At 47.6% G+C, this 21,926-nt stretch overlaps 6 protein-coding genes and 1 non-coding gene across 16 annotated transcripts; 2 read left to right on the top strand and 5 right to left on the bottom strand.

Annotated features, from left to right (window-relative positions):
• The first annotated feature begins 1,467 nt into the window (after positions 1 to 1,467).
• On the top strand, positions 1,468 to 7,169 carry CG12702 (uncharacterized protein). 3 transcript variants are annotated; one of them, NM_001298536.1, is made up of 6 exons: positions 1,468 to 1,631; positions 3,623 to 5,086; positions 5,144 to 5,854; positions 5,913 to 6,307; positions 6,376 to 6,610; positions 6,678 to 7,169. In NM_001298536.1, the coding sequence occupies exons 2-6, from the start codon at positions 4,109 to 4,111 to the stop codon at positions 6,969 to 6,971; spliced, it is 2,613 nt and encodes an 870-aa protein (NP_001285465.1). In that variant the 5' UTR covers positions 1,468 to 1,631; positions 3,623 to 4,108; the 3' UTR covers positions 6,972 to 7,169. The 3 variants fall into 3 exon arrangements, with proteins under 3 accessions (NP_001285465.1, NP_001259735.1, NP_608355.1); NM_001272806.1 differs by lacking the exon at positions 1,468 to 1,631 and adding an exon at positions 3,502 to 3,557; NM_134511.2 differs by lacking the exon at positions 1,468 to 1,631 and having other exon boundaries at positions 4,024 to 5,086.
• Abcd3 (ATP binding cassette subfamily D member 3) lies at positions 7,062 to 15,572 on the bottom strand. 4 transcript variants are annotated; one of them, NM_134510.2, is made up of 9 exons: positions 15,205 to 15,572; positions 14,796 to 14,994; positions 9,800 to 9,912; positions 9,540 to 9,730; positions 9,374 to 9,471; positions 8,845 to 9,308; positions 8,345 to 8,774; positions 8,066 to 8,240; positions 7,062 to 7,998 (listed from the first exon to the last, which is right to left on the bottom strand). In NM_134510.2, exons 2-9 carry the CDS (start codon positions 14,906 to 14,908, stop codon positions 7,585 to 7,587), a joined length of 1,998 nt encoding a protein of 665 aa, NP_608354.1. In that variant the 5' UTR covers positions 14,909 to 14,994; positions 15,205 to 15,572; the 3' UTR covers positions 7,062 to 7,584. The 4 variants fall into 4 exon arrangements, with proteins under 4 accessions (NP_608354.1, NP_001259732.1, NP_001259734.1 ...); NM_001272803.1 differs by having other exon boundaries at positions 15,452 to 15,572; NM_001272805.1 differs by having other exon boundaries at positions 14,796 to 15,572.
• A 602-nt stretch (positions 15,573 to 16,174) lies between these two features.
• Alr (Augmenter of liver regeneration) lies at positions 16,175 to 18,028 on the bottom strand. 2 transcript variants are annotated; one of them, NM_001272802.2, is made up of 4 exons: positions 17,793 to 18,028; positions 17,034 to 17,438; positions 16,713 to 16,954; positions 16,175 to 16,653 (listed from the first exon to the last, which is right to left on the bottom strand). In NM_001272802.2, exons 2-4 carry the CDS (start codon positions 17,427 to 17,429, stop codon positions 16,491 to 16,493), a joined length of 801 nt encoding a protein of 266 aa, NP_001259731.1. In that variant the 5' UTR covers positions 17,430 to 17,438; positions 17,793 to 18,028; the 3' UTR covers positions 16,175 to 16,490. The 2 variants fall into 2 exon arrangements, with proteins under 2 accessions (NP_001259731.1, NP_608353.2); NM_134509.4 differs by lacking the exon at positions 17,793 to 18,028 and having other exon boundaries at positions 17,034 to 17,419.
• On the bottom strand, positions 17,884 to 20,301 carry parvin. Of its 2 annotated transcripts, none has more exons than NM_001298535.1 (4): positions 20,033 to 20,301; positions 19,611 to 19,700; positions 19,260 to 19,531; positions 17,884 to 19,092 (listed from the first exon to the last, which is right to left on the bottom strand). In NM_001298535.1, the coding sequence occupies exons 1-4, from the start codon at positions 20,151 to 20,153 to the stop codon at positions 18,472 to 18,474; spliced, it is 1,104 nt and encodes a 367-aa protein (NP_001285464.1). In that variant the 5' UTR covers positions 20,154 to 20,301; the 3' UTR covers positions 17,884 to 18,471. The 2 variants fall into 2 exon arrangements, with proteins under 2 accessions (NP_001285464.1, NP_608352.2); NM_134508.3 differs by having other exon boundaries at positions 20,033 to 20,262.
• On the top strand, positions 19,855 to 20,406 carry asRNA:CR45501 (antisense RNA:CR45501). The gene has a single exon (NR_123961.1).
• A 37-nt stretch (positions 20,407 to 20,443) lies between these two features.
• Positions 20,444 to 21,911, bottom strand: Rpp20 (Ribonuclease P protein subunit p20). Of its 2 annotated transcripts, none has more exons than NM_001298533.1 (2): positions 21,661 to 21,911; positions 20,444 to 21,587 (listed from the first exon to the last, which is right to left on the bottom strand). In NM_001298533.1, exons 1-2 carry the CDS (start codon positions 21,811 to 21,813, stop codon positions 21,237 to 21,239), a joined length of 504 nt encoding a protein of 167 aa, NP_001285462.1. In that variant the 5' UTR covers positions 21,814 to 21,911; the 3' UTR covers positions 20,444 to 21,236. The 2 variants fall into 2 exon arrangements, with proteins under 2 accessions (NP_001285462.1, NP_001027078.1); NM_001031907.2 differs by having other exon boundaries at positions 20,595 to 21,587.
• CG33932 (uncharacterized protein) lies at positions 20,444 to 21,911 on the bottom strand. Of its 2 annotated transcripts, none has more exons than NM_001298534.1 (2): positions 21,661 to 21,911; positions 20,444 to 21,587 (listed from the first exon to the last, which is right to left on the bottom strand). In NM_001298534.1, the coding sequence occupies exon 2, from the start codon at positions 21,233 to 21,235 to the stop codon at positions 20,789 to 20,791; it is 447 nt and encodes a 148-aa protein (NP_001285463.1). In that variant the 5' UTR covers positions 21,236 to 21,587; positions 21,661 to 21,911; the 3' UTR covers positions 20,444 to 20,788. The 2 variants fall into 2 exon arrangements, with proteins under 2 accessions (NP_001285463.1, NP_001027079.1); NM_001031908.2 differs by having other exon boundaries at positions 20,595 to 21,587.
• Positions 21,912 to 21,926: the final 15 nt, after the last annotated feature.

Genomic DNA, 21,926 nt, shown 5'->3' with positions numbered 1-21,926 from the left:
ATTTCCCATCAAAGGATATTTTTGCAAAATTTGCCAAAGCTAACAATAATTATCCTTGATCCTTTCGATTTGATCTTCTGAAAGTTGCTGCAAATTCACTTTCTCTACATACAAAAAAAACAATCAATTGATAGATGTACAGATTTTCCCATTAAGAATGTGATGATTAATTTGCACAGCAATTGCCTTGCTTTCAATTTTCCAGAGTGCAGATGCGCGCACTTGAAAAAAAGCAGCAGCAGCAGGTACACGAACGATTACAGGGGATGGAAATGTGGAAATGGAAAAGTCTGGGGCGGAATCACGCAGACCGTGTCCAACTAAAAGGCGCCGTGCATCATTTGGAATGACGCCATCGCCATCGAGGCAGCCGTGGAAATGGATGGGAATCAACAGGTAGTGGCGACGGCCCGACAACCGACAGTTTTCCGGGCTCGAAAAAAAAGGAAAAAAAAAACCAACTACGAACACCACGGCGAGCGGGAATTGATAAACGAAGAAGCTTGCAGTGGAACTGCCATCGGTGGAGGGAAAATCAGGTGGGCTGGCCAGGAGCAACGTTTATGCGCGGCCAGTTCTCGAAGTGCGCCGAGTTTAGAAATCCAACAGATTGCATTTTGCACTTAATCAGCAAATGCAATCAAAGTAAAGTTAACCTAACTGTTTGCATTTTTTTTTTTATATTTTATCTTATATATATATTTATATCTTTTTATATTTGAAGAGTTTTGTGTTTAGTAAACATATTTCGTAAAAAACATGAATTAAGTGAATTAATTCGTAAGCCATTCGTAAGTGTGAGCTAAAAAGAGTTGATATTTTGTATCTTAAAAAAACTTGTTATCATTGTTTCGATTACCAGCAGTGATTAGTTATTGCGTTTGCTTAGGTGATCGCAATTTTGCTACCCCATAAACGTGCTACACTGAAAATAATAGCTCAAGGACACCAATGAGAATGGTTTCCATTCTAAGACGCAAATGTGTCTGTCATATGGCCGTAATTTATTGTTGCACGCCAAGTTATTGAGTTCTGTGTGTGGGAAGAACAAGGAACTCAGAGGACTGCATTTCGTTGCACCTCAGCTCGCCCAAGGTAACGCCCATCTGCACTGGGAGAAAATATGATAATATAATAATTATTTCATATTATTAATAATGCCATATTAAAAACATTAACAAAACAAAAAAAAAGGAACATTTTAAATACAAACGAAAATAAAGATGTGTCTATAAAATGTTATTATATAATTGAAGATTATTAAAATGCGTATTACATTAAATATTTCTTATCAAGTAAATGTTAAGTAAGTTTATTATGCCGGTAACAACATTTTCTCTGCGTGTGCACTTAATCCAGTGGAAAATCAAGAAAGATAATAGCATTTCGGGCAAAGCCGGTTACACAGCCCGAAAATCGATTCATGTTCCTGTCCGCCGTTCAGTGTCCGTTTTCCATTGTCCAAATGACTTTTGAGTTTCAGTTTGAGTTTGAGTTTGTGTGCGGGTGTGGGTGTGTGCCAGTCTTTTGATTAAACAATCCGATTTGGTTGCATTCGCTGCAGCCGCGCTGGAAAAATCAGGGAAAATCGAGGAGTGGTTGAAGGAAAGTGGAAAGTAGAAAGTCACAAGGTAATCGAAATTGAGGCGGGTCAGGGATATGAGACGATCCACAGATGCGCATCTGGTGGTGGGTAAAAGTTGGATAGTTGGATGCAGGTCCAATCATCGCTGTTCTTGTCAATCCAACAAGCCAACAAAGGGAACTAGAGTTTAATTCACTGGCCAGGTGGCTTCAAGTCAGAAGCTTTTACATCTTACTGGACATATGAGTATGACATTTGGGTTTTAAGGGGAATACACTAGTGACCCATTGCACTTTCTTTGAGAAAATTGCCATTTGTAATTAAAAATTGTAAAAGAAAAGACGTTCAAGTTCCGAACTAAATAAATTATCGGCGAGAATTGTGATTAAACTAAACTTGGTGCTATTTCTATTGCGTTACTACATTGCAAGTTAACGGATATTTGTTAATAAGCTATCTACCTTGCAAATTGCAAATATAGTAAGTATGTTTATCAACTTGTAAAGGACTTTGTAAGCCAAGCAAATGGTTCTGATATTTTGGGTTGAGCAAACGAGCCAAAATTAAGCTGGAAGCTGGCAGCACGGAAACGGAGACCTTGTAGTCTAAATCCCCCCGGGAACCGAGAATCCGACCCCGCCCACCACACACCGCCCCACTCTGCCCACGCCCACCGTCGATTCCTTGGTCAGAGCGTGATGCTTCCGCTTTGAATAAAACGCATTTTTCAAAAGTGCCGATGTGTGTGTGCATGAATAATGTAAATATACATATATATTGTACATATACATAAATATACATAGGCACGTTTGCATGTCTGTGTGCCCACATGTGTGCTGTCACTGTGTGCGTTTTTTGGCCAGTTGGGCAAACACCACCCACAGTACGCCCACCCACTGCCACAACCACCTCCCATCCCGGCCCCTGCCCACGCGACCTTCGACTGAGCCAATATTGAAACTTTCCACTACACAACGCCTGCACACACACACACACACACACACGCACACGATTCAAATTTGGCATGTGTGGGTAAGCGGGATTTGTGCACTGAGCAAAATAATGCAAGCTTGCACTGGAATTACCACATACATTTATTCAATGCCAATATCCAATAGTTTTTTTTATTGTTAACACATGTTTGCAGCATGTAATGTCTAGGATTTTTTTTAAGTTCGATTTTGAAAAATGTTACATACAGATTTCCAATACATTTTATTAATTGCCACAATTTTTTACCCATTTTGCTGGGCCTTAGGTTGGCTTAAATTCCTGGCTTATCCTATATTCGGTCGAGCAAGCCTTAAATTCCGTTTCCCTGCCCCTTTGGACATTTAATTTCGTTTAAATATACAAACACATGGGTACAGGACGACGGACACATACGGACACACACGTGCGTTACATTTCAAATAGCGCATAAATTTTGAAAAGTCCATGCAAAATCAAAACGAATTTTCCTTGCTGGACAGCATCGCTCCCTTTTCATTGCCACAGGAGGAGGTAGGAGGAGATCGGGAAATGGGGCTAGGATGTGGGTGCTGGCTGCTCCAATGCGGTGCCACATGTGCGTTGCTCAACCCCTCGGAATTACGCATGCCTTTAGCTCTAGGCATTGTTGTTGGCGATTGGGCGGCGGTGGGTGGACACACTGGGCTTGTGGCCAAATGTGCAGAAAGCATAAGCCAAAGCTTTTTTATCGCTCCGAAAATGAGGCTAACTCGCTGGCTCACAAAAAAAGTGAAAGTAGTTCGAACGCACTCGAAGGAACTTCGCTTTAAGACGATTCTGAAAAGTGTGTTTTAAAGTATTTGCAGTTGACTTTTACTCATTCCCCCTTTCTCACTTCCATTTTAACTAGAAAACAAATCAGCCTGGCTAAGATTTTTAAGTTGTATAATATTTATTCTATATATTACAAATTCTGATAAGTACATACATATACAAACATCTCTACCACATCAAATATATAGTAAGATTAAAAATTACAGAAAATATTTTACAACTTTTATTTATTTATTTATTTATTTGTTGCAGCTATAACCTTCACTGAGTGATATAAAGACCACTCTGAATATTGGTTTTAATCAGCATAATTAACGTTTTTATCAGTGTCAGCGAGTTTTAATTTAAAACTTGTAAAACAACTACAACTCAACTTACTCTACAAAGAGTCTACAAAGTGCTTAGAGAAGGTAGTAAAGTTGGGCGTTCGTCTTCAATTCAGCTTACAAATGGCTTACTTTCTTGTAAACAGAAATGAAACAAAATATTTTAAGCATTTAGTAACATGTTTTAACGTTTGTTTTCAAATAAATATTTAAATTCCGTTGGGCGTTTTGCAGTACTAGAAAAAAGTTTACGAATTGACCAGGGCTGCATCGACGAGCTGTCGATCGATAGGTCCGCGCTTTATCGATCCATCGAGCGGCAAGATATCGAGAATTTTCGAAATTATTTTCAGTTTGACGCTTGTTGTTTTTTTTTTCTCTTGAAAGTCAAGTTCGAACGGATACGAACCGAATGGCTACGCTACGGAACCACCTATCGGCGGGCGGGGGGTTGAACCACAGCGGCCCGGACTCGCCACAGGAGCCGCAGGACGCGGGCGCCACGCTGGCCATCGGCTATGTGCGGGAGTTCAGGATGCGCGTGGCCTGCTTCCAGGTGCAGCGCTCCGAGGAATCGCTGGTGTACGTGCAGCGCAGCGTTGCGCTGCTAGGCACCAAGGTGCTGCCGGCGCACTTTGCCCCCACGCCAGGCAACCTGGAGCTGGCCCGCTTCTATGTGGATCTCTACGCGCTGATGGGCGCGCTGAAGAACGAGGGTGCCGAGGGCGATGTGCTGTGGGCCTGCGTTGGACTGGTGCAGCACTGCTCACGGAATCTGGAGGCCCGCCAGGCGGTCGTCGAGCATTTCTGCTTTGTGCCGCTGCTGGGAGTGCTCATAAGGCATACCAAACGAACGGAACGGGTGCACCGGCTGCTGGTGCTGCTGCAGGACCTTACATACGGCATAAAAATCGCCTGGGAGGAGCCCTTCCTGGCTGCGCTGATCGAGCATCTGGTGGGGATCGTACTGTGTACGGAAGACGTCTCCTGCACTGCGAGTGGTGGGTCCGTTCGCGACGACGACGACGAAAATACAATGCTCGCCCTCTCCGTGCTGGTGAACCTTTGCTACAAGAACTTCGCCGTGCTGTTCCTCTTTCTGCGCAGCGTCAACATATCCGCCTTTTGCCGGCGCATCCAGAACTACGGCCTGCTGGCGTACAAAATGCTAATCATCCTCTCGGAGGACGTCTACTCCTTCCAGCAGTCCGAGCTGTGCACCTTCCTGCGCCTGTCGTTCGCCGGCATCGAGGACTGCCTGAAGCACTGGAACGTCGCCCAGCTGCGGCATATCGTTGACTTCCTCTTGGACTCGCAGAGCCACCCCGGCCTGCATAGGGCGATGTTGTCGCACGGCCATTTCTGTGAGGATTTCGAGAAGCTGCTGGACGTGAGTAGCGCTGGATATCCAGCTGGACGCACTTCTAACAGCTTTTACCCTTTTCAGCAAATCGACACTAGCAACGGCATGGACGTTTCGCAGGAGGAGACGAGCAAGCACCAACAAATTTCGCTCGGACTGGTCTTCCGCCTCGTCAGCTACATTCTGCAGATGTCCGAGGAAGCCAACAGCTGCATCAGCTTGGACGCCATCACGCCGCGCTTGTATGAGATGGTCAGCGACTGGATGAGCTCCGATCAATGCGGCGCGGCGGCTATTGAGCTGATCTGCACCCTGTTGCGCCTGGGCAAACGTGCGGCGGTGGCCGAGATGATCGCCAACGATCCCTCTCACGTGGCCAAGTTGGTGGCCAGCGCCGAGCGACCGGACACGGATGCCGGTCAAGTGTTAGCCACTCTGCGCCTGCTGATCGCCCTGCTTCAGGAGACGAAGACCAATAAAGTGGTGCTGTCCAAGATCTCCGAGTCGTACTTCGATAAGATCCTGGCTGCTCCGCTCGCCCTCGTTCCCCAGTTTCTCAGCACACAGAGCCTGGCGCAGTGCGAGGTGGAGAAAGCTTGCTTTTGCCTGCTGCTGCTCGTCAATGTCGCCGGCATCGCCAAGAAGGCCTATCTGGACAAGTGCTGCACACTGCTGGAGCAGCCGCAGCTGCAGTACTGCTTAGCCCGCGGTATGGTCAGCAAAAACGAGGCATTGGTGGCTGCCGTTCTACAAATTGCTCAGTTCGAGCATTTTCCCAAGGCATCTGTAGCAAAGGTATATCTGTAAATATATATCTATAAATAAGTTCTATAACCTCTTACTCCCTCTAAAGCATGTGTCTGCTATCACCTCTAGTCCAGGTGGAATGATGACAAAGGCTTCAGCTGTCGGCAGCGACCAGGTCGAGCAGTTGCGCAATCTAAGCTCGATCTTCAAGGCCAATCGCATTTTCACCGACAAAGACATGGTCCAGCGGGTTAACGCACTTCTGGACAACATCGGCGGCATTGTGAGCCGCAACGAACTGGCATCGGCACCCACCTCGCAGGTGATCGAGCTGTACAACCACCGCATCGAGAGCCTGAACGGCACCGTGGCGAGCCTTCAGCAGCGCCTGGAGCAGGCTGGCGAGCAGCTGACTATTGGTACACAGCAGGCCCACGTGCAGAGCGCCGAGCTCGAACGCTTTCAGTCTAGCAACTTCCAGCTGCTTATTAGCCAAGAACGGTAGGTGAAGAGTAAATCCCATTGCGATCTAACTCGCTCATGATCTTCATTATCCTCATTATCCTTAGGCTGCAGACCCGGTGCAAGGATCTCAAACAGCAGAAGGTCGAACTGAAGAGCAATATGACAATCCTGCTCAAGCAATTGTCCGAGAACTCCGTCCAATTGCAGGCCAACGAACGGCGATTAACCGTGAAAAAGTCGGAGATTGCCGATCTTCAAAAGGACTGCGAGAATCTGCGATCGAAACTGAGTGCCAAAAGCGAGGAGCTCACTAAGCTGGAGGCTCACAACAAGGAGAACGTAAGAGCCTTAGCGTAGGACCATTAGATCGCCAGAGCACCCATGCCATTCGGCGCTCTCTTTGCAGATCTCTCGTATCGACAAACTCAAGAAGTCCATGGCGGCCTACGAGCAGGACATGACGGAGAAGCTGCGCACCATCGGTGAGCGGGATCGGGAGCTGGCCAAGACGCAAAAGGCTCTCGAGGAGCAGCGGGAGGCCTGCAAGAAGTCCGAGGACCTGATTTCCGTGCTGGAGACGCAGCTGCAGGAGCGCAAGGCTCAGATCGAGAGCCTCGAGATGGAACAGAAGGAGACGGAGGACTTGCGGAAGACGATCATGAGTCTGATGGAGAGCAAAAAGCCGAAGCGGAAGGCTTGATACTCAACTGCAACTCATTTTTAATATAGCTTAGACTAGTAGCATCTATCGATGAACTCCACTCCGCCGGCATCAAAACGTTATTTTTTTCATATTTATATACATTTATTGCGTCTTGCACTGTATAATGCAATACATTATTGCCGTGCAAGGTTCCATTCCAATTCCAATTCAACCAAAAATACAAAACATTTGAATAAGCCAAGCGTATTTTACAAATTACTATAAGTTCTCTATGCGCGATTTGGGACTTGTGCGGTATGCAGGTCTACTACAGGTATGGGTGTGTTATTCACTAAAAGCTTTTCTAAACGCTCATCCATCGCTTGTGGCTGTGCGCCGACTACTTTACGCTTACATCACTAACACCAGCTCGATTCTCAGAGTTACACATCTTAAATCCCAGCGAGGGAATTATATAAAACGGAATATAGTGTGGAATAGCGTACAAAAGAAACAATCACAATCGAAACAAGGAAGCATTTCCAACTTGCAATATATACAATCTCGGTATATACAGTGCACCGCATGGAGGAGGAGGAGGAGGAGGAGGAGAAGCCAGAGCGGTATGATCATCATCGGGCTTGGGCTTGAAGAATGGAAATTGCTAGTTTTAGGAACCGAAGTGGTCCTTATCCTGATCGATGGTCGCAAACTCGTAGCTGCCCCGGCCATCGAACTGGAGGTAGTAGTCGTGGTGCGCCCACAGCGACTTGCGGTGCGAGACCGTAAACAGCGTGATGCCCACCTCGCGGCAATAGCTGTACATCTTGCCCTCCACATCAACGGAGACGGCACTGGTGCACTCGTCCAAAATGGCGAACTGCGGCTTGTGATAGAATAGCCTAGCCATCGCAATGCGCTGCTTCTCGCCGCCGGACAGCACGTCGATCCAGTCCTCAATGGAGTCCAGGCCGTTCTCGCGCTGCTCCAGGTAGGTCAGCTGCACAATGTCCAGGTAGTGCATGAGATCCTCGTCGCTATGTCCCAGGCGACGCATGTCATCGCGCGTGTGTGGATAAATGATCTGTCGATGGCAGCAGACGATGTTATAGTTAAAGTCCATAAACTCCTGCTATTAAATCGCTTCTCACCTGGTCACGCAGTGTTCCCAGCGTCATGTAGGGCCTCTGAGGTACGTAGAAAAGCTTGCCGCGCGACGGTTTCGTCACTTTGCCGCCCCACGTCGGCCACAGCTCACCGAGGATGCGAAACAGGGAGGACTTGCCACAGCCGTTGGGACCGCAGACCAGGACGTTTGTGCCAGACCTGCAATGATCGAAATCAATGAGCATTAATCAATCAATCAGTTTCTTCGTTAGCAGTAATGTAATGTAATCTTGATCGCCATATATATATATATATATGCTTACTTCACTTCAAAAGACAGCTCCTGCAGCAGTACATCGCCGTTGGGCGTCACCAGTGGCACCTTTTCGAAGCGGATAATGTTGTCCTCGAAGCACATGATGCCCTTGTTTGGTCCAAAGTTGCTTGACGCCGATCCGACGGCGTTTTGCGCAAGGTTGTTGCCGTTCACCATGGTGCGTTCGTAGGTGCCCTTGTTGAGGTCGCTCAGAACCTTAATTAGCTCGGTCATGCGGGCGGTGAAGCCGGCCAGGCGGGACATCTCACGTCCAGCGAGCACCAGGCGTCCGATGGCCTCCGCCAGCTTGACCAGCATGCGTCCGTAGGTGTAGTAGGCCTGCAGGCGCTGGCCGCTATTCTCACCGGACAGCAGCGGATGGTTTTCGGAGAAGAAGGGAATGGAGACGGCGTAGAAGCCCACAATGGAGGCGAAATCTGTGGGCGAAAGTTGAAAATGTTGGAATCAGGTGCACTCGAATGTAGATAGTTGCAGATGCATTCGTACATTTGCCGATAATGTTGTCGATGATGCCCATGCTGACGCGGAACTCGAGGAACTTGCGCAGATGCGAACGCAGCTTGGAGTAGCTGGCCAGCAGGGTGAGCTTCTCGCGCACATTGCCCTGGTAGAAGGCCACCTCCTCCGAGTTGGTGATCAGTCGGCTGTTCACATAGCGGAACTCGCCCTCCAGCTTCTGCTCCTCGACGGTCAGGCGACCAGTGGGGCGGCGCAGGCGTGTCAGGAAGACGCCGGCGAAGAGCAGGTAGAGCATCAGGATCGATGGTGTCTTGCCGCCCAGGTTCACCGTCAGGCGGTACACGTAGATGAAGATGTCCAGCACGGGCTTGCTGATGTTGGAGTAGAGGTCCGTGGCGCTCTCGCAGAACTTGTCGATGTCCGTGGTCAGCAGCTGGTCGGCGTTGGCTATCCTATTGTCCAGATTGGACATTTTGTAGTACGTGTAGCCGCTGCAATCGAACGAGTCTGGTTAATATCTGCCCGACTGGCTGAGCAATCTGTCCATGGCACTCACTTTAGGTACTGACTGTACAGGTGGTGTGTGAGGTTGGTGCGGAACCTCAGCTTCAACTCACCCAAGCTCCACTTGAGGACGTTGGTCACAACGGAGATCTGCAAGAAACAGCAACGCGAAGCTAGAACTATTCGTTGTGTGGGTAAATCGCATTAGTATCCCATACCGCTGGCAGAGCTGTCAGGTATTTGAGCAGCGCCGTCTTGAACTTGGTGCGATTCATGTGTATGATGGTGCTCTCCACCACCGTCGCGTTCTGGATCATCCAGATGTCGCTCACCGAGCGGCCAATCAGTGCGGCGGCCACCAGGAAGAGCAGTCCGGTCTCCACGCTCCAGAAGCCGGGAATGAGGATGGCTGCAAGGGAAGGGAAGGTTGCACGTGATCCGAGAGACTGCTAAAGGATCTCTATGAGGATCTACTTACGGAGTAGCTGGCGGAGCTGTTTGAAGAATACTGAGTTAACGTGCGCCTTTCCCGCCTTCTTATCCTTCTTCTCGGCAATTGTGTACTGGATCTTGTCCTCATAGCCGGGTTTTCTGCAATGAAGATAGCATATTAAAAGTGTTTGTAACTAAGCTATATGTCGTTTGAAGCAATAAAATATGAGAGAAATTAATAACTCTATTAGTTGGCCGTATTTACAAAGGTTCTTTCTGTTTGCCCTCTATAGATATATAGATATAATAATACATATGTTTGATCTTTGTGGATGGCAGACAATTGGACTGCTCAAAATCTCCATTGAGTGCTAATGGATTTGGGTTATGGCTCAATAAACTTAATAATAAATTAAAACTCGTACAGCAGTTATGAAAAATGTTGATAAGAGGAGTGGTCTTATCATTCCAAAACTGTTTTTAGCCAACGATGTTGTGCAGTTTCGATCATTGGCCAGGCAAATGTGCAACGTTGATGGCAAATTTATGAAATAAATCACAATAATTAAACTCCCTGTTTGGATAGCCAATTTGAATAGCAACCTTTGCCTTTTTATAGCAAGTCGCGCTATCATCGGCGCCGCAAATAAAGAACGAACTTCGTGTTTAGTGTCTCCATAAAGTCGCTTATTTGCAATGAAGGTGTGCGATTAAATCCAACAATTAAGACGCCGGGATGAGCCATGACTTTTCACACCACCGCACTTCATTAGGTTGGTTAATGACAAATAGATAAATACAAAAAAATAAAAAAACGACTCGATCATCGTTCGTACTTTTTACAATCCGGTAAATTATTCACATGAAGCCTGCTAAATTTTGCGTGCGTTAACAAATCGTCACTCTAAATATTCGATTCGTTTGATAAACAAACATTTAGCCCGTCTATGCAGCAATACTGCAAGCGAAGTCGCTGTGAGCAAAGTACTCAATATTGTGCAGATATATGTAGAAACTTTTCCAAACAAGATGCCATGGAATCGATCAATAAATCAGTTGGCTAACTTTTTAAGTCCACCATTTAACGTGCGTAATTCACAAAATGTTTCGACTAATTAGCCGATCGATAAGTTTTATCAATTAAAACGATTATAATTTCCAAAAAAAAAAAAAAACATAAAATATTTATTTTAGATTGCATGGAAATTCGGCTAAATAGTTTAACTATCTCAAACATTACTCACAAGCTATGGGCTTTCGTTATCACTTTTGCTTGAGCGTACATTAAAAAAAAAGCACATTTCCCCAAATTTGCTACATGAAATGCTTCCGAGATAATTTGTTTGAATTCTTTTCAGCTGCTAATCGTTGTGGGATCAAGGTCCGGATGAAAACCGGTGCCCAGAGCTGACCAGCTCAACACAAGCCACTGGGCCATTGGCTAACCGGCATTGGATCGCCAATCGGATCGGATCGGATCGGATCGGATCGTATCGTATCGAATCGGATGGAGTCCAAAATCGCCACCTGCCCAGGGTTCGAAGTCTATGGGATAATGTGGGTGATGAGATGTGAGGTGCTGGTGTTGCTGGTGCTGGTGCTGGTGCTGGTGCTGGTGCTACTGGTATGTTAGGCCAAACAAAGTACAAAGCTCGCGCCTTGGTTATCTGCAGGCTGGAAAAAGCGACGAGTCGTGATGACTTGGTTATTTCTTAAATATCGCTGCGCAGATCACTGAATTATTCATAGCGCTCTTGTATTTATTTCTATATATATATATATATATATATATATATATGTTTCCATCTATCTATCTTTCAATCCGTCTGTGTGTCTGGCTGTCTCTCGTGTGGTTTTCCTTTTTTGATTCGTAGTATATTAAACTTGTTTTCACCGCCTAGACGTGGAACATGTGTTTGGGTCCATAGGTCAACACCGGTGGCTCCCATTGCCATACCCATACCCATTCCCATTCCCATTCCCATTCCGAAATCGCCTGCCCCTGCGATTCATCCAAAGCTCTCTTTCGCTAATCGCCGGCGATCGCCTAATGGGGGGCACATTGAACCCGGGCGCGAGAAGATCGGTTGGCGTCTGACTCAGATAGAGACATTGCCGCGGATTGCAATCAAAGTTCAGTGGTTCTTGTGCCGCATAGCAGCCGCTATCGAGCTAGTTTGTCTGATAAACGCTGGCCAAAATCAGATAGCTCGACACAGCTCGGGCATACTCATCACCTGTTGCCTTGGCTGTTACCTGTAGACCTCAAGACCCGTAGTCAGTCTGCCGGCACTCACACGCTCACTCCACTCCGCTTGCGATGTCTCAGAAGTGAGAGCGAGTGAGCAAGTGAGCGAGCGAGTAAGTGAGTGAGTGAGTGAGTGAGTAAGTGAGTGAGCGGTAGGCAGGCAGGCAGACAGACAGACATACAGGCCTTGGCAACGTGGCATCCGCAACAGGTGCAAATGTCAGAGCTCGGCTGCGAATCTGCATTGAAATTACGATCTCATTTCACGCACCGTCCGAGTAAAGGCGAGAATTATACAAATTACACGATAAATGGCTGCCTTGCGGGGCAATCCGATTATCGAGGGCCAAGCGTTTCCCGGGCACAAGGTCTCTCCATCCATCCGACTCTTCCACTTCCCCATCCGAAAGTCTGGAGCGCGCACAGCCACACAAGCTATTGCGCAACAGCCGGCGGGACGGGCCGGGCGATACAGAATGTGTCTACCTGCGAAAAACAGAGCAAGTTGTACACAAATTAACACCTATACCCCATTACCCATTACCCATCTCGAAGGCAAAGAGCTGGGAATGGGAACGGGAATGCGAATGGAAATGGAAATGGAAAAATGAAACCAGAAGCCACTGGTCCTCTGCGCTTCTCTCCATCCAATGTTGTGGATGGCACGACGCAAGTCATTAAAAGGCACGGCTGTAATGTTTATGCTTTATACCCGGGTGTCATCATGTCATCCATGGAATGGGTGTGTGTGTGTGTGGGTATGGGTACGGACTTGGGTCCGGGTAAGGGGTACAATCGAGTGTTGTTGCAACACCAAAAGCAAACTGCCCACCGGTGGTTGCGTGTTCGATTGCAAGGCAGGCTGCTGGATGTCAAGTCAAAGTGTTTGGACCTTTGGACTAATGAGCTTGGGTGTGTTGTCCAATTGTCCAAACCCTTGATAGATTGCAAAGACATTATTGGCGGTGCTACGAGCTAGCATAACCGTACCATATCAGTTAACAATTCTAGGGCCTGTCCTTGATATGAGGCTATAAAAAAAACACCGATAAAAAAGCGCCTTGAAAGTTGTGCAAGAGGCGTTGCTACTCGGAAACTCGTTGACACATTCGAAAAGTCCCTTTTAAACTTTCAACGTTCTTAATCATTCAGCGATTAGCTCTTGGACTTGAAAGTGAATCATAGAATGAATGAAATTAAATGAAATTATATGAAATGAACCACAAAATTCAACCACTGATTCATATGAAAGCATAATCGAAGTGGAGCTCCACTTGCGAAGCCCATTTGGTTGGTTGGACTGTGGAGTGTCCAGTCACTGCATCCATTGAACCGACTGCACCATCCACTGTGCAAAATTCGAACAATGGAATGGTGCATAAATTTAGCGGCCATCCACAAGTGGCGGCTACCTCGCTCGCAAAAGTTGCATAAAAAAGTAAACAGCGCATTAAAATGCTCGATTTCGATCGCCTGCCAAAGTGCAGTGCACTTCAGAGAAGTTGCTGAAAGTGATGGCCACCGGTTGGGTATCCAACATCGGAGTGCTCGGCATACTCCGAGTACTCGGAGTAATGTTAGCAATTAACGAGTGGCACATGCAGCCACGGCAGATCCCCCACAATCCCATGCGGATGGCTGGCTGGCTGGCTGGCTGGCAATGCAATCACCCACCCACTCCACTTGTCCGCCGCAATCTGTCTAATTAATTGGCTCTGTCATGCAAATAGTCGATTGCGCCCGCTTTACCCGTTCAGTTTATTCAATAAGATGAAATCGACTGATAGCGGTCAATTGCGCGCCGAACCCCGCACACATCGAATATGACCAAATATTGAGCGCGTTAACAACAGCATAATCGGCACGAGTGGCGATAGTGGAATGGGGCATATAGATGAAGTGCTGTAGACTGGCGCGTTGCCGATTAGATTAGCGGCAAAGACCAAGTCCATTCAAACACCGAAACGTGGCCCTTAACCGGGGAATCAAGTCCGCATCGCAGGTGCTCGATGGGGAAATCCTTGAAGCGATACCGCAATGAAGCAGGCCGCCAAGAAGTGGCTATTCGGGTCATAATAGTCGAGGGCGCCGAGAAGGCTTTCCTAATCGAGTTTGCTGTTTGGCCGGAAATGTAGTGCCTATCTGAGTCTACCTTCTGCTAAGTACGCGGAATTCCTCCATTCCTCCCAGACAATATATACATTCAGACCTATCCTAGATATCAGTATATCTACATAATAGGGATAGACTGCAAACAGATCCAGCTACTTTGGTTCACATCTACTTAAATGAATCGATGATCTGTTGACTTTTTTTTTGTATTGGGACTGCACTTAAAAATATCTTTTTGAGAATCTTCAAAACGTAAGCTGGTGGTCGCCAAACTTATTATAAGATTATGGCAATGGGTAACACAATTGAAAAGAACAGTATTTGGAGCTGCAAACGAACTGTCCGGCCCACTGTGCGCGGCTGCTGGACGAATCAATTGAAACCGGACTACAATGAGGGGGAAGTGCATACAGTGTGGCAGAAACGGCCATCGGAAAACCAGTTTTTGCAGTCCGCCAGATGACCCACAATAGTGGCATCGCATCGTATGTCCCGCAAACAAATCTGTTTGTACATAAATACACAGCGATCCAAAACTCAAGTCAATATCACGGACACATCGATGGCCAAGACCGAGACCTTGTGCAATAAGATGTTCGTAGAATATTGCATATTGCACAGGCAACATAAATAACATGGTTGAGCCACAATTATCCGTAATTAAGATCAAGGGGGGGCTTACCGCTTCTTGTTGGACATCTTTCCGTAGGCAATTATCCAGAGGGCCGCCGTCATGCCCGCCACGCCGACGATGGCGCTCTGGTTGTTGGCCAATTTGCTTAGAGCCGGGGCCATTCTGCTATTGCGATGTGGCTACGGATCTCGTTTGGCTTCAAATTGGGCACCTTGTGAATTTTACAATTCGCAATTTCGCGTTCGCACTTCAGTGTTCGATTAACCGCACGTGGGGGGAGGGGGTTTGCACAAGGAAAAAATTAAAAAAAAAAAATTATAATAAATAGTAAGTATGAAAGGGGAACAGACACTATTGTTTATTGCACGGATTTCAATATTTTAATCGGCTGTTTGATGACGACACAACACACAGACATGCACACACACACAGATGGTGGATAGCAGGATGTAAACACCTGGTTGTCGAACAGCCCTGTCTTAGCTTCGTCCTCTCTCGCTCGCACCCTCTCTCTCTTTCAGGGCAACTGCTTCTTCTTCTTCCTGTACTACAACTGGTGGTGGTGATGGTGCTGCTGCTTCTTCCTCCGCTGCTAGTGGCGCTCCTTTTCTGGCCAAAGGGGGTGGGCAAAGTGATTGTCACACACGGCGGGCGCTTTTATTTATTCAATTTGAGCCAGGCGCATTTCTTTGTTTGGTAATTACACTCTACTCAGCTCGACCAAATCGAGAAATCTGACGAAGTGATACGTGCGACGCGCAAAAGCCAGCAGGCAACTAACTGTAGTGCGATGTGCGCTAGTGTTGGCTACCACGACAATGTGCGGGCAGCGGCGCTGCGGGGGCAGCTATTTCGCCGCCAAATCTGGCTATTTCTGAACGAAGAGCTATCGAACAAGTTATCACCGATAATTATGAATCGAAAATATCGTTCATCTAAATTTGAGGTATTAAATATTTTAAATTAGCCAAATTTAAATTTCCCCGCTTAAACTACCTAAACTATTGCTGAGCAATCATGTTATATAAGTAAATCATATAATGGCTTACTCTTACGAAAATTCCACTAATTTTTATATCTCTTATGTTAAGCATATTAAAATGTTAAATGAATAAAATGTTAATGTTTCGTTGATTGCAAAAAAAAATTAAGTTAAATATTAAAAAATATAACCAGAGCAGACAAATTTTAAGACCTTTAGTCCTTTAGGTATTATAGAAAGGAAATCTAAAAACTATATAAGTATCAGCCAAATCCCCTAATTTCGAACCAACTAAGCATTGTATTCCAACTCCGCTTTAGATCTTTCCACTCCCATCTTATCGAAGTGGAAAGCATTTGCCTTCCCCATTCTAATCTAATAAACGCCAGTCGGCAGATTAGAGATTGCGATATCTGCAGGGCCAGTGAGAAGGCATAATACGGGTCCTCAACATAATGTGTATATTCTAATGGAGTTCATAGCCAGCAAATCATTTAACAATGGACCTTCGATGTGTCGCTCTATTACAACATAACTCAATTTAATGTCACGCTGACGCAGGTTCCGACTGGTGGGCATGGCCTCTGGCCAGAAACAGGGCACAGTTTCGGGTTGGCGGCGGTACACCGCCGAGCAGGAGTCCCGTGTTCCGTGGTTGTAGTTGTGGGCCAGCCGAGCAAAATGTGGGACAAAGTCTGGTCAACATGGCAACCTGCAACGGGCGGGAGACGGGGCTTCTCGGCGCTGGTTAGCTGCGGCGCCTAGTCGCAGGAGCCGTCTAGCCAGCCGTCGCGCCACCTCTCGTTCACCTTGGTGCAATCGAAGAGCGGTTTGCCCAGTTTGTCGTTCACTCGGTTGTGGAACTTGCACAGCCACAGTGCTAGCTCCTTTTGGGAGTTCACATTGATGGGGTTGACGTCCAGGCTGCAACAGAGGTCCAGCTAAAGTGTCAGCGTTTTCAAATGGATTGAAGATGCACTTACTCGGTGCGAAAGTCCTTGGCGCAAAACTCGCAGGGGTAAAGGCGCGACAGAACCTCAAAAAAGGTCTTCATGTCGCGCTTCTCGGTGTCCGTGGGGTTGTCCGAGTAAAAGGCGGCCATGGTGTGGAGCAGTCCCCAGGTGGAAATTCCCAGCCTCACCTTGTCCAGCGGGCAGTCGTCGCGGGGCAGCGGATCTTCGGCGGCGTTGACGGTCAGCTTTTCGGCGGCGGCCATGTGCTTCACCTGGAGGAGTATGAAAGTGGGAGATTCTTGTGTTATCGTCCTGCTTGCGAAGGCGAAGTGGCCAACGCGATCACGTCACCTTGGCGCTCTGCACGTTGGAGATGAGGCGTTGCTGCTTGGACCACGACTTGAAATCGTTGCAGGTGCGGCAGTTCGAGTCCTGTTTGCCGGCGCCGCTGGCACCGGCCTTGCGGTTCGCTGCGAATGGGGACTCGTGGTGCTCCTTATCCATCTCGGGATTCGCCTCGGCAGACATGATGAAGTCCGGGTCACGGATCAGGCGGAGAACGGTGCGCTGCAGACGGCGAATTACCAGGCGAGTTGCTTCCCGGCTGAGTTCGATGTGCGTGGGGCTGATGTAGTCGTAGCCGTAGTTGTGGGACTGGCGGCGCAGCAGAAGCGTTGGTGTGGTGGGTAGTTCTAGAATCTTGAAACTTCGCTCGGCTATTGTGAAAATCATAAAAAGCATGCGCATGGTTGCCACCTTGTTTCGAAACGAAACACATAACATTAGGACATATCTGGCTAAGCGGCTTAGTTAAGCGGCTGCAATCAACGCAAGTTACTAAATACTGGCTTTTAGATTCATGGCCAACATCTGGCCAAGGACCAAAATCCGGTCAGCAAAGTAACATTTTCAAATTATACCGGCCAGCAATCGAAAATCGATGCGAAATCGTTCCCGAACGGGAAGCGATCTGGCAGCCTGCTCGCAGCTGTGATCGATACCAGACCGTTGCGAGTTGCGCGCGCAACCGCGACAATTCAAATAGCACAGCGTTCAGAAAATTACTAAGGTTTGTTTCTCAATCAATTCGAGACGCTCGAAAGAACTTACATGTGAATAGGATGGAAGCTGGCGTTTGTGAGTGCTGCAGCCCCAGATAAATTTTGCGCCTTGGAACTGTTTAAAATAGAATAACACATATGCTATTGGCAATATTTATTGATTTTTCTGATCCAAATTTTTAACGTACACAATAAAATTTTTTTTTAAGACTTTTCCGTAAACTTCTACATTTACAGCGTTAAAATCTGATCTGTGACATAATTTGCAAAAGCTCTGTGTGATCTAAAGGCACAATCTCGGTTATTGTGTTCAAATAATGTATTAATACAATAAATTCACTTAGTAACAACTACAACGTCTGGCACGTGAGTAAGACAAGTTAACAACTGGCCGCCGGATTTTGGGTTTGGGTTAGCTCTGCTCTGCTCTGCTCCTTCCTGTTCCGAGCAATCTGAATCTGGAGCAGATCGCAGTGGTTAGACGTACGACACATAAATATATATATATATATATAAACATTCCTTGGGCTGATTATACGCGACGCAGCATTTAGTTGTGGTTTTGAGAGTTAGGATCAGTAAGCTTTAACCGCTGCATCGCCTACAATCAGTTTCGAGAACGCACATAAATTAGGCGTGTAAACACTATCAAAAAGTTAATATAAAATGTAAAATTGGCGCCGCTTGTTGCTCCTGCAACCCGCTGGCTCGTTCCATCCGGGTTTCACTCAGGCGAAGTCCCTGAACATGGTGAACAGGCTGTATAGGACGCGCAGGGTGGACTTGAGGTCCATGTTCACGATGTCCTCCGGCCGCGCCTTTGGTTTGGGCAGGCCCACGTCCTGCATCAGGTCGAAGGCGAAGGCCACGTTGCTGACCATCTGATCCACGTCCTGCGGCGTCAAATGGAACTCGTGCAGCGGCACAAAGAATCCACCGAGCAGGCCCATCAGCAGGCACAGGTATACGCCGTCGCGAAAGTCCGTGTTCAGATCGCTGATCTCAAAGTTCAGCTTGGCCAGGTGCTTGTTCACGAACGTGATCAAGGACTTCTTCACCACGGCCAGCTTGTCCGGCGCACAGTCGATCAGCGTGTCGAAGGCGTCCTTTTCGCAGCGCATGCCCAGGTCGTCGTACTCGGACGTTATCTGCTCCTGGAACTTCTGCGCGTTCAGCACGCCCGCATTCTTCTCCGCAATCACGACGGTCACGAACACGTTCTCTGGCAGGCGAACGGGCGCCCGGAAGTGACGCACCAGTGCCACCAGCAGATGTAATATGGCCACAATGTTCTTCGAGTGCACGCTGGCCACCGACCACTTGGGAATCTTTTGGTGAAAGCCGAGTGTCTGTGGGTGTGGGCAAGGATAAAATTTATTCTTATATCGCGAGAAAAGGGAATGTTAATTGTAAATCGAATAAAAATTATTCTATTCGACTTTAAGAATGGATAAATAATTAAATGTTGGTAACTCCGATTTTTAAATCCTGCAAAACATAAACTACTACTACTTACATGGTTGACGGCCTTCAGGACGATGTTGAGCTTCTCGTGCTGGCCCTGCTCTGACTGGGTGACCTCAGGAACGTCCAGCTTCTTGCCGGTGAGCTTCTCCCACAGCTTGTGCAGCACCTGGCCGTCATACATGTCCTCTTCCAGGTGCTGAACAATTATGCGCTGCTCGGCCAGCTCGTCGTTGATCCAGTCGACGAGGATGCGCTGCAGCTTTATCACCTGGGGATCACTGATGGACTGTGGATCGATGACGGCGCGCTGTTCGTGCTCGCCTGTAGGATCAAATGTGATGAGTTGTGGGAAATGCGATGGGTATACGAGGAGATGCCCCTTCAAAACGAATGCACTTACGCAGGGCATAGTCCTCCGGCGGGATGTCATACTGGCTGGGCGATCCAGGCGAGTCGATGGCGTACTTGCCCTCCTCTTGGACCTTCTTCACTGCAAATGGAGCAAGCGGATGCGTATTTAGGGTATCAACAAGGTAAACAAAAACGGTGACGACACAAGGCCATCTCACACAAACGCACACACTCTCGATTATCAGCGCCGTTTGCTTGTGTGGGTCAACAGTGACGCAATGTTCTGATTAATCAGCGCATCCGCACATCTGTTCCCAGAAGAGCTTCCAGTGCGCAGGGGGAGGATCCATTGGGTCATTTTGGGCCACTTTTCGGAGGTTCAGGGGTCCAAGAATGGAATACTCTGGGATACCCATCAATTCCTGGCCGACAATAGCCATCTGGAGAGCTCCAATCATCAAGTGGACTTACCTTCGCGGGTGCCGCGTTTGCGGCCCAAAGTGCTGAACTTGTCCCAGAAGCTGTCCTCCTTCTCGCCCTTTTTAATGGCGGTGGGCGTGTGCGGGGATTTAGGGCGGTTCAGTGTGGACATGGTGCTGCTGGATTCCAAGAATTCCGGACTAAGTGAACAGTTTGTGTTATTGTTTCGATTCGTTTCGGGCGGAGCTGAGCAATCAGTTTCCCTTGGGGCTGCCACCTGATCGCAGGCCCACCACACATGTTGTCCAACACTGGCGTTCGGACTCAAGAGAAACTTCCAAAAAAATCGAATAAAAACTAAATTGCCAATTATAAAAATTGTTTAAAAAGACCTTAGATTAAATTAAAACAATGAGCTTAAATGTTATTTTTCATTTATAATTTAAAAAAAATGTGGCTTTTGACAACAACAGCTAGAAGAAATTCATATCAGCTTAATAGTTTTTGAATTTGTACATCAAATTAAATTGTTGGAAATTTTAAAAAAATTATAATGCGTAGATCATTAGATCATTGATTAAAAAGCACAACAACATATGTATGTATGTATGTCCTTCATACCGAATCAGATCAGATATAATTCGTATATATTAGATATGCTATATCCAGAAAGATAAATTTCGTACCGCTTAAAAATTATTGTACCACATTGCGTATACAGATAACTACCAATCCAATGATTTAAAGGCTTTCAGAATAGTTACATATATGTATAATACGGAACTAGGGCTATACTACGTCTATGGTTTAGATGGAGTTGGGCAACTGGCAGGCGCGCACAGCCACGAGCTGCAACAGAACGAAGATCGGCGAGAAGACCTCCGAATACTCGAGGCCCGTCTTGCTGGATAGCTTCAGGCAGAGCAGGTACTTGAAGATGGCGATGAGCACCAGGAAATACGTGCTCCACATGAAGCGATGCAGGGCTTTGCGCTTGTTGTTAGAGTCCAGGTACATGCGGATGCCCACAATGACGCAAAAGTACGCGTTGCAGATGTCGATGAAGAACAGGGGGCTGAAGACGGTGAACCAGTCGCCCATGGGCTCCGGGAGTATGCCACCGGGTCCGGCCCTGGCCTGCAGATGGAGCTTGACGGTCAGCGTGATGGTGAACACCAGCAGGCCGCACAGATTGACCAGAATCTCGAACTCGGTGAGCCCCAGCCAGCGCACCAGCTCCGAGAGTTTGAACATGCTACTGCCTGGCCTTCGCCTTGCCTCGGAACTGGCCCAGGGACTGGGCTTGCGTCTGGGACTGCGACGGTTGCGGCACGGCGATGTCGAAGAGACTGTTATTGAGGATCTTGATGTGCAGGGCCGAGTTGTTGCGCTGGCGGAAGGTTATGTCCTCGGCATCGCACAGCGGGTGCAGTTCGTCCACCAGCTGAACGGTGGAGGTGTTGATGGCGTAGCTAAGGGCGCCGTCAGAATTCTGGACGAGGCGTAGGGCGATATTGAGGCCGCGGGTTACGGAGAAGCCCATGCAATGCAGAAAGATCTCGTGGGCGCCGGAGTTAATCAGCTCCTCGCAGCGGCGCTGCTGGGCCTGTCAAGGAGATGGACTCTGTCACTTAGCACATGGGCGATTCACCATCCAGCATGAGTTCAGTTCTACTTGCCTTAAAGTCTGTCTTGCTGGTGATGTAGATGTTGTGGCGGTCGCTAACAGCGGGACGCGGCGGCTGCTTGCGCACCACTCGGTGGTTCTGTTGTTTGTGGTATTTGGCGGATCTCGGCTTGGTCCCGTGCTCGGGATAATTGCTTCCCATCATCAGCGGCGGAGGAGGCGACTTGTGTTTTCCATTTACCTGCGCGTGTCGCAGTTTCGGACTCGCGACTCCATTCCGAATCGCACGCTGGCCAACACTGGCCAACTCTAGCGAAC

The sequence above is a fragment of the Drosophila melanogaster genome, chromosome X (assembly GCF_000001215.4).
Source record: "Drosophila melanogaster chromosome X".
Classification (NCBI taxonomy): Eukaryota; Metazoa; Arthropoda; class Insecta; order Diptera; family Drosophilidae; genus Drosophila; species Drosophila melanogaster.
This window is presented reverse-complemented; position numbering and strand designations above follow the sequence as displayed.

Excerpts from the sequence above, each read along its gene's own strand:
- Alr (NM_001272802.2), bottom strand. The coding sequence starts at position 17,429 with ATGCGCATGCTTTTTATGATTTTCACAATAGCCGAGCGAAGTTTCAAG. Across the intron at positions 16,955-17,033 it reads CCAACGTGCAGAGCGCCAAG|GTGAAGCACATGGCCGCCGC; the intron begins GTGACGTGATCG and ends ATACTCCTCCAG. Across the intron at positions 16,654-16,712 it reads GCCAAGGACTTTCGCACCGA|CCTGGACGTCAACCCCATCA; the intron begins GTAAGTGCATCT and ends CCTCTGTTGCAG.
- CG12702 (NM_001298536.1), top strand. The coding sequence starts at position 4,109 with ATGGCTACGCTACGGAACCACCTATCGGCGGGCGGGGGGTTGAACCAC. Across the intron at positions 5,855-5,912 it reads CCAAGGCATCTGTAGCAAAG|CATGTGTCTGCTATCACCTC; the intron begins GTATATCTGTAA and ends CTCCCTCTAAAG. Across the intron at positions 6,308-6,375 it reads CTGCTTATTAGCCAAGAACG|GCTGCAGACCCGGTGCAAGG; the intron begins GTAGGTGAAGAG and ends CATTATCCTTAG.
- parvin (NM_001298535.1), bottom strand. The coding sequence starts at position 20,153 with ATGTCCACACTGAACCGCCCTAAATCCCCGCACACGCCCACCGCCATT. Across the intron at positions 19,701-20,032 it reads CAAACGCGGCACCCGCGAAG|TGAAGAAGGTCCAAGAGGAG; the intron begins GTAAGTCCACTT and ends CTCCATTTGCAG. Across the intron at positions 19,532-19,610 it reads GCCGGAGGACTATGCCCTGC|GCGAGCACGAACAGCGCGCC; the intron begins GTAAGTGCATTC and ends TTGATCCTACAG.
- Abcd3 (NM_001272805.1), bottom strand. The coding sequence starts at position 14,908 with ATGGCCCCGGCTCTAAGCAAATTGGCCAACAACCAGAGCGCCATCGTC. Across the intron at positions 9,309-9,373 it reads CTGTACAGTCAGTACCTAAA|CGGCTACACGTACTACAAAA; the intron begins GTGAGTGCCATG and ends GTTCGATTGCAG. Across the intron at positions 8,241-8,344 it reads GAGCTGTCTTTTGAAGTGAA|GTCTGGCACAAACGTCCTGG; the intron begins GTAAGCATATAT and ends CGATCATTGCAG.